Genomic DNA, 12,867 nt, shown 5'->3' with positions numbered 1-12,867 from the left:
TGCCAGTCCTTGTGCTTTGCACCAAGTACGCTTAACCCACTGCGCTACTACCCGACTTCTAGTTTCCCTTTTTCTATTCCACTGAATGTCCACTGTGTTTTGCCTTCTATTATCTTACTCTGTGTCCTATAGGGTTAAGTGTGAGGCAGGAATTAGAACAGGTGAGCAAATTCAACTTGATCCTTTGGTAGCATGCAGGAAAGTGATCCCCACCCTAAGGTTCCAGGACTGGGGGAAATATAGGCTCTGTAGTGGAAATGTGAGGTTCCTGCTGTCTTGGGGTTCAAGAAGACAATGGATAGTTACAGACTTACTATTTTTTTATCCAGAGCACTGTTCAGCTCTGGCTTATCGTGATGCTGGGGATTAATACCTGGAATTTCTAAGACTCAGGCATAAAAGTTTTTTGCAGAACCATTATGTACTCTCACTGTTAATTTATGCTCCATTGCTTCTAACTAATCTCTAATTCATCACTAGATGATTCGGTTAGCTAATATCTTAAACCAAAGCTCTTCTTTTCACAGGACTTTGATTATGGGAGATAAGAAAGCCGGGCTTTCTGTTTTCTGGGCTGATGATGGTTTGGACACAGGCCCCATTCTTCTCCAGAGATCATGTGAAGTGGAGCCCAGTGACACTGTGGATGCCCTTTACAACCGATTTCTCTTTCCTGAAGGGATCAAGGCCATGGTCAGTATAGTTATGCATTATAAGGAACTAAGAAAACCTTTACAGTTTTGGGAAGTGGTTTTCATTTACTGAGAATTTTACCCACGTAGATATTTTTTTTAAGTGAAAATATATAACTGAAAAGCAAAATTGAATTTTGTATTCACCAACAAGGTGAAATACTTAGGGTGTACAGATGAACTGCCTTGTTCTTCACAGAACACCTATCAGTTGGATGAAATAGTAATCGAACAGCTTCACTGACCTTGTCAATCACTTGAACCTCCAAGCATTATTTGTAATGATTCTGAAGAAACCTACTGAAGCTTAAGAAACTTTGCTAGAGGGGGGCCAGTAGCATAGCAGGTTAAGTTCACATGGTGTGAAGTGCAAGGATCAACCTAAAGATCCCAGTTTGAGCCCCTGGCTCCCCACCTGCAGGGAAGTCACTTCACAAGTGGTGAAGCAGGTCTGCAAGTGTCTTCTTTCTCTTCCCCTCTCTGCCTTCTCCTCCTCTCTCGATTTCTATCTGTCCTATCCAGCAATAATAACAATAATCAAAACAATAATAACAGCAACAAGGCCAATAAAAATAGGCCTCTAGGAACAGTGGATTCATAGTGCAGGCACTGAGTCCCAGTGATAACTCTGGAGGCAAAAAAAAAGAAAGAAAGAAAGAGAGAAAGAAAGAAAGAAACTGTGCTAGAGAACTGGGGCTTCCTTCAAAAATGTTTGAAAGCAGGCTACACAAGAGAGAGCCAACAAACTTGGCATTATAAAATATACTCAGTAAAAATAATTGCCATTAAGGCTGGGCGGTGGCACACTGGGTTAAGTCCACATACTACAAAGGGCAAGGACCCGCTCAAGGAATCCTGGTACGAGGACCCGACTCCCCACCTGCAGGAAGGTCACTTCACAAGTGGTGAAACTGGTCTGCAGGTGTCTCTCTGTCTCTCTCCCTCTCTCCCTGCTCCCTCCCTCAATTTCTCTCTGTCCTATCAGAAAAATATGGCCACAGGAGCAGTGGATTCATAGTGCAGGCACTCAAACCCAGTGATAACCCTGGAGGCAGAAAAAAAAACATGAACAAACAAACAATAAAATAAATAATTGCCATCAAGATAGCATTGTGTGTATTCTGGGCATTGGCTCAAGCATGAATCCTGTATCTGACAACACCACAGCTAGAAGAAGGTGGAAAGAAGTAGTAGTGAACTTGGCCCTGTTCACGGAAGGTTCCCTCTGTCCCACCCCAAAATACACACACGCGCACACACACACATGCACACGCGCATGCGCGCTCCTGGGGAGACTGGTTAGCAGCTATGAGTGCTTAGGAAGAAATCTTATAACTTGAGCTCACATTGACCTCCCAGTGAAGAGGGGAGGCTTTTTTAGCTCAAGGCAGACAAGAACATTAGCACAGGAGAGAATACAGAATCCATCACAAAGGCAATCAAGCTCACAGATTTTGACTTCCAAAAGAAATTCTACGTACCCCAGACTAGAAAGGAAGTTGAATTCCTTCCATATAGCACTGTGTCATTTTCTAGAATCATCCTAATGAATAGAAGAAATAGCCCACAATGACTCATTATTCAATTCTGCTTCTGAAATTTCCAGTGAATCACAAAGAGGGAGCTTGACATTTATTTGAACATGGCTGTCAGGGCCTGCAAGATATTCAGTAACTCACCTGTGGGACCGGCGGTGCCACACCTGGTAGAGTGCACATTGTTACAACACACAAGGACCTGGGTTCAAGCCACCAGTCCCCACCTGTGGAGGGAAAGCTTCATGGGCAGTGAAGCAGTGCTGCATCTCTCTCTCTCTCTCTCTCTCCCCCTTTTGCTCTTGATTTTTCTCTGTCTATGTCCAATAAATGAAGCAAGCAGGTAAGCAAGCAAGAAAGCTCACCTGGATAGTTCTTCTTCTTCTAGCGTTTGCCCTTCTTCCGTAGCCAGTCAACAGCGTCAGGTTGAGCCTGATGTAAAGTTTTGAGACCTCCTTTGAATCTGGAGAGGTGGCAGTCGTTGACTATGTGGGTCATAGTCTGTCTGTAGCCGCAGGGGCAGTTCGGGTCGTCTCTGGCTCCCCAGCGATGGAACATAGCGGCGCACCGGCCATGGCCTGTTCGATAGCGATTGAGGAGGGCCCAATCATAACGTGCTAGGTCAAAGCCGGGTTGACGCTTGCAGGGGTCTGTGATGAGGTGTTTGTTCTTTACCTCGATAGTGAGCTGCTTTGTCACGTGCATGACTCGGGTTTGAGCTTGGCCCTCTGCACTGGAGGAAGCTTCAGTGCTGTGTGGTTTTCCCTTCACTCCTTCTGCCTCTCTTTCTGCCTGAAAAAAGTAGGCCAATATGGTAAACCCAATATTATATAATATTATAATTTACCACAATATGGTAAAGCATATTGTGCTTGCTGTGGGCAGGTAGTTAAGCATGTAAGCCTACAAGCTCTCTCTGGGGTCTTGAGCTAGTTGTCTGACATTTCTAAGTCTCTATGTCCTCATCTGTAAAGGTGGAATAATAAAACTCACCTGGCAGGATGGGCATGCTATACACAAGAGCTATTTTTTAAAAAAAACTACTTATTTGTTGGATAGAGCCAGAGAGAAAATTACAGGGAAGGATATATATAGGATATATATATATATATATATATATATATATATATATATATATAATATATATATAATATAAATATATAGAGAGAGAGAGAAAGAGAGAGATGGAGGGAAACATACTGCACTGCTTCATTGCTCTTGAAGCCTGCATTCTTCTGCAGGTGAGGCCCAGGGACTTGAACCTGGGCCCTTGGGTATTGTAACATGTGCTCAACCTAGTGCCTCACCCTTCTGTCCCCAGCAGGAGCTATTTTACAGAAAGCAACTTCCCAGTTTCTGATACTTAGCTGGGCCTATAAAATGGCCATTATTATCACTTACATACAGTCTTCCTGCAGAGCAGGAACAGACCTCACCATTGTAGTCTATTTGGGCTGTAACATGGGTCATATCTGTGCCTGTAGGTGGAAGCAGTCCAGCTTATAGCAGATGGCAAAGCTCCTCGAGTTCCCCAGTCAGAAGAAGGAGCAACATATGAAGGGATCCAGAAGAAGGAAAATGCCAAGGTATTTATGGCATCTCAGTCACACAGCTCAAAATTCATGGTTCCCTGTGTGTAAGTAATTACCATTGTACCATCTCTTCCCCCAAAGTTTGGTCTCTGTTGTCGGTCTGTCCCATCCCTGAGGGACAGAAATGCTTCTTTTGCCTTCCAGACTCACAGCCTGTGTTCTCTGCCTTTCTAGATTTCTTGGGATCAGTCTGCTGAAGGTTTACACAACTGGATTCGTGGTCACGATAAAGTCCCTGGAGCTTGGGCAGAGATAAACGGGCAGGCAAGTGCCAGGGGTCAGTTACACCCTCCCATGTCATCGGTGTAACCTCTTTCCTGGGCCCTGAGTAGGGTGTGTGATTCTGGGTATGTGAGGCCAGCTCTGGGGAGGCTTCCCTTTTTTTCACTTAGCATCCATGACTGACTGACTTTCTTTCTTCCTTCCTTCCTTCGCTTCTTTTTTTTCTTTCTTGCCAGAGCATTATTCAGCTCTGGCTTATGGTAGTGCTGGGGATTGAACCTGGGACCTTGCAGCCTCTGTCCTAAAAGTCTTTTTAAAAAAAATTATTATTATATTATATTATTTTTTATTTATTAGTTAATTTTTTTTAACCAGAGCACTGCTTAGCTCTGGCTTATGGTGGTGTGGGGGATTGAATCTAGGACTTTGGAGCCTTAGGCTTGAGAGTCTGTTTGCATAACCATTATGCCATCTACCCCCACCCCTAAAGTCTTTTTGCATAACCAATATGCTACCTCCCCCACTTATCCATAATCCTAAATCAGTCTCTGCCTCCCAGAGCCTACTGTTGGGTGGAGAGCGGTGGGTGCATATACAGGACACAGTAGCAGTGCTGGAACTGAGGCCCACACACAGGTGTGCTCAGGGAGGCTCCTTAGAAAGACTGATTGTTGGGGACTGGGTGGTAGCGCAGAAAGTTAAGCACACAAGGTACAAAGCTCAAGGACTGGCGTAAGGATCCTGGTTCGAGTCCCCGACTCCCCACCTGCAGGGGGTTACTTCATGGGTGGTGAAGCAGGTCTGCAGGTGTCTTTCTCTCTGTCTTCTCTTGATTTCTCTCTGTCCTATACAACAACAGCAATAACAATAACTACAACAACAAGGGCAACAAAAAAGGGGGAAGGCTGAGTGCTCTGCTTGTACTTGGGCTTGGGGGAGGCAGCCAGCAAGTGGAGACTGAGGTAAAGAGGCAAAGCTGCTAAGGCAGGAGTGTGCACAAGAGCCATAGTCAAGAACTTCCTTTTTTTAAAAAAAAAAAAAAACATTAAATTTTAAAAAAATATTTATTTTCCCTTTTGTTGCCCTTGTTGTTGTAGTTATTATTGTTGTTCTTACTGATGTCATCACTGGATAGGACAGAGAGAAACGGAGAGAGGAAGGGAAGACAGAGGGGGAGAGAAAGAGAGACACCTGTAGACCTACTTCACCACCTGTGAAGCAACTCCCCTGCAGGTGGGAAGCGGGGGGGCGGGGGGTTCAAACCCAGATCCTTATGCTGGTCCTTGTGCTTCACGCCACATGCACTTAACCCGCTGTGCTACCACCCAACTCCTGGTCAAGGACTTTCTAAGGACTTCAGTGAAGCCTGAGCTACAGGCATGAGGAGTAGGTGAACAGGGAGGGGAGGGAGGAGCAGGAAGAAACTTTTTTTTTTTTTAATTATTGCCACCAGGATTATCATTGAGACTCAGTGCCTGCATGACAAGTTCACTACTCTTGGCAGACATTTTTTTTCCCTTCTCTTTATTTGATTGGACAGAGAGAAGTTGAGATGGAAAGGGAGAGTAGTTGAGCACATATATTATAATGCTCAAGGACCTGAGTTTGAGACCCTGGTCCCCACCTGCAGGGGGAAAGCTATGGGAGTGGTGAAGCAGTGCTGCAGGTGTCTCTCTGTCTCTCTCCCTCTCTATCACCCCCTCCCTCTCAATTTCTTGCTGTTTCTATCCAATAAATAAAAGCTAATTTTTAAAAAAGGCTATCAGGTGGTAGCTCAGCGGGTTAAGTTCAGGTGGCACAAAGCAAGGACCAGTGTAAGGATCCTGGTTCGAGCCCCCAGCTCCCCACCTGCAGAGGAGTCGCTTCACAAGCAGTGAAGCAGGTCTGCAGATGTCTATCTTTCTTTCCCCCCTCTGTCTTCCCCGCCTCTCTCCATTTCTCTGTCCTATCCAACAACAATGACATTAATAATAGCTACAACAACAAAACAACAAGGGCAACGAAAGGGAATAAATAAATAAATATTTTTTAAAAAAGAGAAAAAAAAAGTAGTGGTCTGGGAGGTGGCGCAGTGGCTAAGGCACTGGATTCTCAAGCGTGAGGTCCTGAGTTCAATCCCCAGCAGCACATGTACCAGAGTGATGTCTGGTTCTTTCTCTCTCTCCTATCGTCCTCATTAATAAATAAATAAAATCTAAAAATATGTATATATAAAAAATTAAAAACATTTTAAAAAGGGAGAAATAGAGAGGAGGAGAGGAAGAGAGACAGCTGCAGCCCTGCTTCACTTCTTATGAAGCTTCCCCCCGCAGGTGGAGACTGAGGGCTTGAATCCAGGTCCTGGTATGTGATACTAAATGTTTTGCCCAGCTCTAGGTAAATGTAGGTAAACTGTTCTAAGCATTTTTCAATTCAGGTAGGCTAAACTGTGATATTTGGTAGGTTAAGTGTACTACATGCATTTTGGGGGGCTGGGGACTACCTCACATGGTAGCATACTTTCCGATTCACAGCAATCAGGATTTGAGCTTCTGGCCACCACATAAAAACATCATGGGAAGAGGAAGCCTCACAAATGGTGGAGCAGTGTGCTGTGGTGTCTCTCTATCTCTCAGTTTATCTCTCCCCTCTTTTTCTCCCCTTATATCTTATAAAGATAAAAAGAGTTTATCAGGAGTGGTAGAATTCTCCAGGCATGAAATTCTAGTGAAAATCTTGACCAAATAAATGTGTTTTGGCTTATGATATTTTCACCAGAGAATGGGGTTGTAATCTCAGAATAATCCTGTAGTAAGTGGAGAAAGCTTGGTGGCCAGGGAGGTGGCCCAGCAGGGTGTACACAGGACTTTCATGTGCCTGGGCTCAATTCCTGGGGCCACATATGCTGGAGCAGAATCTGGTCTCTCTCGCTCATAAAAATAGGGAGTAATTTTTAAAAGCAGAGAAAGCTTTGTAACTTGTTTGCTAGTCAGCACCTGTACTCGTTCATCAGCCACTTGCAGACTCTCATCTCTTGCTTTGTGCTATTTCCTCAGACAGCTGGGGCATCCTGATTTTATTCTAAACAATCATTTGAATCCCAGTTTTTTTTTGTACTCGGTGCTGCTTGCACACACACCCTGTGAAGCACCTCCACTTGCTCATTCCACAACCCAGACTCAATCTCTTTGCCAGGTGGTCACTTTCTACGGCTCGTCCTTGCTGCACAGCTCCGTGCCTCCTGGGCAACCACTGGAAGTCAAAGGTGCCACGAAGCCTGGTCTCATTACCAAAAATGGCCTTGTTCTTTTTGGTAATGATGGAAAAGCTGTGAGTGTTCAAAGCAGTTGCCTATGGGCTATATGATTTTCTTGGTTATCTTGGTTACCGTTAAGCTGAAAGATAACTTATGCAGCTAACTAGAAAGCTCTTTAGCTCCACACCCTAATAAGAGAATATTTCTACAAGGTGCTCTGGCTTTTGGGGGGTGGTGGGGGGCGGTGTGTGACGCCTGAGTTATCTGCATCCCAGGTTGGAGGAAGGGTTCTTTCCTTCCTCTGCTGCTGTGTTGATTTTCTCCATGGCTTCTTGTGGCCATCCTGTTTGACCTGAGAGGAGGGAGCCCAAGATCTTCTCTTTGATGATCTTGGCTCCATTCCCAAATAAGTTGGTTCTTTTCCCCACATAACATTCAAGACTTTTCCCATGCAAACCTAGCCCCCATTTATTTGTGTTTGCTGGCTGATCTGCAGCTGATGGTGAGAAATCTGCAGTTCGAAGATGGAAAAATGATCCCTGCCTCCCAGTACTTCTCAGCGGGTGAGACATCTGTGGTAGAGCTGACAGCTGAAGAGCTGAAGGTGTCAGAGACCATCAAGGTGAGTGTGGCGGCCTCACCTCCCCAGTTACCATAGAAAACTGAAACTGTCTGAGACCCTGCTTCCCAACTGCACAGGGATCCTTCACGAACAGTGAAGCAGAGCTGCAGATGTCTTTCTCTCTTTCCCTCTCTATCTTCCTCTCCTCTCTGTCCTATCTAATAAAAACAAAGGAGCAGGGGAGTCAGGTGGTAGCGCAGCAGGTTAAACGCACGTGGTGCAAAGCGCAAGGACCAGTGTAAGGATCCTACTTTGAGCCCCTGGCTCCTCATCTGCAGGGGAGTCGCTTCACAGGCAGTGAAGTAGGTCTGCAGATGTCTCTCTTTCTCTCCCCCTGTCTTCCCTCCTCTCTCCATTTCTCTCTGTCCTATCCAACAATGACAACAGCAACAATAACTACAACAATAAATCAAGGGCAACAAAAGGGAATAAATAAATAAATATTTAAAAAAGCCAAAAGAGCAAATAAGGAAAAATGACTGCTAGGAGTAATGGATTCACTGTGCAAGCACTGCGGCCCACAGATAATTCTAGTGCAATAATAAACAAACAAATAATGGGGCCAGGCAGTGCACACCTGGTTGAGTGCACATGTTACCACAAGCGGAGAAGCAGATCTACTGGCATCTCTCTTTCTCCCTCGCTTTCTCCTCCTCCCCCTCTCAATTTCTATTTGTCATACCTAATAAAAAAATTTTAAAAAGGAGAAATGGCTGCCAGGAGAGGTGGATTCATCGCTGGCACTGAGCCCAGTGATAACTGTGGTAGAATAACAATAATAAGGGCCGGGCAATAGCACAGTGGGTTAAGTGCTCATGGCACAAAGTGCAAGGACAGGAGTAAGGATCCCGGTTCAAGCCCCCAGCTCCCCACCTGCAGGGGAGTTGCTTCACAAGCAGTGAAGCAGGTCTGCAGGTGTCTGTCTTTCTCTCCCCCTCTCTATCTTCCCCTCCTCTCTTGATTTCTTTCTGCCCTATCCAGCAACAACATCGTAGCAACAATAAAAATAATAACAAAAAATGGGGAAAAAATGGCCTCCAAGAGCAGTGGATTCGTAGTTATTACTGAGCCCCAGCGATAACCCTGGAGGCAAGTAATAATAATTACAATAACAACAACAACATTAATAATAGAAAGAAAAACAGAAGCAGTCCTGGACCTGGCCCTACCAGCCCAAAAGTACTGGGATTGGGGGCTTTCTCTTCTCCTGTTTGTATTAATTGCACTTGAGAATCAACCCCAGGTTTCTATGAAAACTTGTGCCTACCCACACAAATAATCCCAGGCAGTTCTAAATTGGTTTAGGGGCCAGGGAGAGACTGGGGTGTGAAGGTTAGGGATGGGGTCATTCAGAGACCCAGGCTCAGCCATATTCAAGTTTATCTGAGGGTCTTCATTGCAGACTGTCCAGAGAGCAAAAGGACACAGGGAATCATGTCAGGGAGGTTTTTCATGGACCAAGATGGGAGGTGAAAGTCACTTGCACTCATATTCACTGGTTAGAAGGGAGCTGTGTGGGGAGTCAGGCGGTAGTGCAGCGAGTTAGGTGCATGTGGCGCAAAGCGCAAGGACCGGCATAAGGATCCTGGTTTGAGCCCCCGGCTCCCTACCTGCAGGGGAGTCGATTCACAGGCGGTGAAGCAGGTCTGCAGGTTTCTATCTTTCTCTTCCCCTCTCTGTCTTCCCCTCCTCTCTCCATTTCTCTCTGTCCTATCTAACAACAACGACATCAGTAATAACTACAACAATAAAACAAGGGCAACAAAAGATAATAAATAAATAAATATTAAAAAAAAAAAAGAAGGGAGTTGTGTGGCTATAACTTATTTAAAGAGACACAGAAAAATGTTGTCAACTCATATACCCATGATGAAAAAGAAAGAGTTTTGCTTAAGGAACCAGCCACTTTTTACCTTGGTGTTCATTCCATGGGGCACTTCCCTCATGGGAGTTTCCCTTGTGTACTTAGGTCATCTGGGCTGGAATTTTAAGCAACGTTCCTGTTATTGAAGACTCAACGGACTTCTTTAAATCTGGAGCAAGCTCAATGGATGTTGTCAGGTAAAGTAGAGTCTCACTGACACATATTCATCCACCAGGGAATTGGACTTTGAAAATTTAACCCAAATCCTTCATTCTGAGTATCATTATTCTTTTTTTTTCCCTTTTGTTGACCTTGTTGTTTGTCATTGTTGTTAGTATTGTTGTTGTTATTGCTGTCGTTGTTGGATAGGACAGAGAGAAATGGAGAGAGGAGGGGAAGATAGAGAGGGGGAGAGAAAGATAGACACCTGCAGACCTGCTTCACCAACTGTAAAGTGAACCCCCTGCTGGTGGGGAGCCGGGGGCTCAAATCAGGATTCGGATGCTGGTCCCTGCACTTTCCACCATGTGTGCTTAACCTGCTGGGCCACCGCTCGGCTCCCTGACTATCACTATAATAATATCATACCCATCAACTGTACTTTGCCATACTTTACCTTTTCTTTTCTTTTTTTTTCTTTATTGTTTCCATGGTCAAACATCTTTCTCAATTCCTACCTTCTTTCCTTCCTTTCTCTCTCTTTGTCACCAGAGTTATCACTATGGTTCTGTGCCAAAAGTCATTTTTCCCCCATTTTATTTATTTTTCTATTATTTGTTAGTACAGAAAGAAATTAAGAGGAAACAGAGAGAGAAAGAGAGAGAGAGAGAGGTGAAATACTGCTTCTCCCCTGTAGGTGAGGACCAGAGTCTTGAACTTGGGTCCTTGAGCATGGCAAAGTGTGCACCCAACCTGGTGCACCACCATTCAGGCCCTAAATTTATTTCTTTTAAAACATGTCCTCATGAGGGTTGGGTGGTAGTGCAGATGGTACAAAAAGCGCACATGGTACAAAGCACAAGGACTGGCTCAGGGATCCTGGTTCAAGCTCCTGGCTCCCCACCTGCAAGGGGGTTGCTTCACAAGCAGTGAAGTAGGTCTGTAGGTGTCTATCTTTTTCTTCCCCATCTTCCTTCCTCTCTTGATTTCTTTCTGTCCTACCCAACAACAATAACAGCAATGGCAACAGTAACAACAAGGACAACAAAATGGGGGGAAATGGCCTCCAGGACCAGTGGTTTCATAGTGTAGGCACAGAGCCCCAGCAATAACTCTGGAGGCAAAAATAAATAAATAAATAAATAAATAAATAAATAAATAAAACACATCCTAACATTTTCTAACTGATTTCCTGCTGTCAAAACACTGGAAATGGGAAGTTCTGTGTGAGAATGTTCATTGAAAATTTTCTATATGCTGTGATCCAGGTTATACTCCTCTCAAAATCTTGATTTCCTATCTCTCTTTCCCCACATGGAAAACTGATCCCTAAGTTATATCTAGGAGGAGGACTGCCTGGTTGTTTACAAGAAGAAGGGTAATCACTCTATCTTCAGAATTTCTCTACAGAGGCTCATGGGAGATTGAAAGATCAAAGTTGGGGTACCAGGTTGCGGTGGTGCTGACTGAGTGCATATGTTACAATGTGCAAAGACCAGGGTTCTAGGCCCTGGTCCCCACCTGCAAGGGGATAATAAGTGGTGAAGCACTGATGCAGGTGTCTCTCTGCCTTTCACTCTTTCTACATACCTCTTCTTTTCAACTTCTGGTTGCCTCTATCCAATAAATAAAGATAATAAAACCAAGCAAAAAACTTAAAAAAAAAAAAAAAAGTATGATCAGGGTTGTAGAAACCTCCCTCAGTGCCCAGCAATTATTTTTTCCCCTCTGGTGGTAACACTATGACCATTCACTAGCCAAACAATGTAAAAAAAAAAAAATTCACTCCTTTGACATAAACCTTCTTGCTGACCAAATGAATGTTCTTGCAGAACAGATGGTTCTTCCTTTTACCTACTTGACAAAAGTTATTGAACACTTGTTACATATCAGGAACATATCAGTTTTGACACTGAGGCTATAGACTCCTTTCACTTATGCAGTGTTTATTCCAGTAACTAAAAGTGATAATCTAAAACACAAATTACAATACCAGAACTCAAGAATTTGGTTTGAATTATGATTACAGATTTCTCAACTATGATTTACAAGTTCCTGGTAACTTTTTTGCTCACATAAATATTTGGTACTGTGCTATTAATGCCGTTTTTTGTTGTTGTTTCTAGTAAGATACTCCTACAAGAATTACCTATTTCCTGTGTAACTTACCATAAGCATATGGTAACGTTATTTTTAACTACAGAGTCACCGAATTTCATTTAGAGAACGAATGATTGACTGTACCATTTGGTAGACTTTCTATCCTCTATCTGGCATACCATTACTATTCAAGAAATGTCTGATAACAACTGTAACTTTTGATAAATAAAAACCCAAGAATTCCCAGGTTTAACCCCTGCACCACAATAAGCTAGAGCTGAGTAGTGCTCTGGTGTTTCTCTCTGTGTGTCTCTACATCTCTCTCAAAAATAAAATAAAGATTTTTTTTTTAAAGTAAGAGGGGAAGTTGGTTGGTAGTGCAGCAAAAAAAAAAAAAAAAAAAAAAAGAAAGAAAGAAAAAGAAAAACCCAAGAATTGAAAAAGGGTTCACAAATTATATTGACTGCTTGGATCTAGTTGACACTTATATTAATGATGTAATACAGATACATATATTTTTCCTATCTTTTTGTTTGATATAACAGAGAGAAGTTGGGAGGGAGAAGTGCAGAGGAAGAGAAACACCCTCAACACTGCTTCCCCTCCAGGCTCTCAACTAGATACTATTCTTAGGCATGATCTAGAGAAAACATTCTATTAAATGACTTTCATTTCTCATAATATTTACAGTTAGAAAATTTCCTTTGTTTCTTATTTTCTTGAATGCCTTTAAAGAAAAAGAACTAATGCAATCTCCTCTTATCTTGCTTACAAGTAATTAAGATGCTTTTGCCTTGGGACCAGGCAATGGTACGCTTGCTTGAGTGCATACATTATGTTCAAGTA

At 43.5% G+C, this 12,867-nt stretch overlaps 1 protein-coding gene across 3 annotated transcripts in view; it reads left to right on the top strand.

Moving 5' to 3' along the window:
• The window catches only part of ALDH1L2 (aldehyde dehydrogenase 1 family member L2), a 72,103-nt gene that overhangs the window by 13,838 nt on the left and 45,398 nt on the right, over nt 1-12,867 (top strand). For all 3 annotated transcript variants that reach the window (XM_060194319.1, XM_007533032.3, XM_060194320.1), the window contains 6 exons: nt 528-693; nt 3,712-3,813; nt 3,994-4,083; nt 7,216-7,350; nt 7,773-7,898; nt 9,868-9,959. In XM_060194319.1, the coding sequence (XP_060050302.1) occupies nt 528-693; nt 3,712-3,813; nt 3,994-4,083; nt 7,216-7,350; nt 7,773-7,898; nt 9,868-9,959 (711 nt within the window). The remainder of the gene's footprint in view (nt 1-527; nt 694-3,711; nt 3,814-3,993; nt 4,084-7,215; nt 7,351-7,772; nt 7,899-9,867; nt 9,960-12,867) is intronic.

This window comes from Erinaceus europaeus, chromosome 7 (assembly GCF_950295315.1).
Source record: "Erinaceus europaeus chromosome 7, mEriEur2.1, whole genome shotgun sequence".
Lineage (NCBI taxonomy): Eukaryota > Metazoa > Chordata > Mammalia > Eulipotyphla > Erinaceidae > Erinaceus > Erinaceus europaeus.
This window is presented reverse-complemented; position numbering and strand designations above follow the sequence as displayed.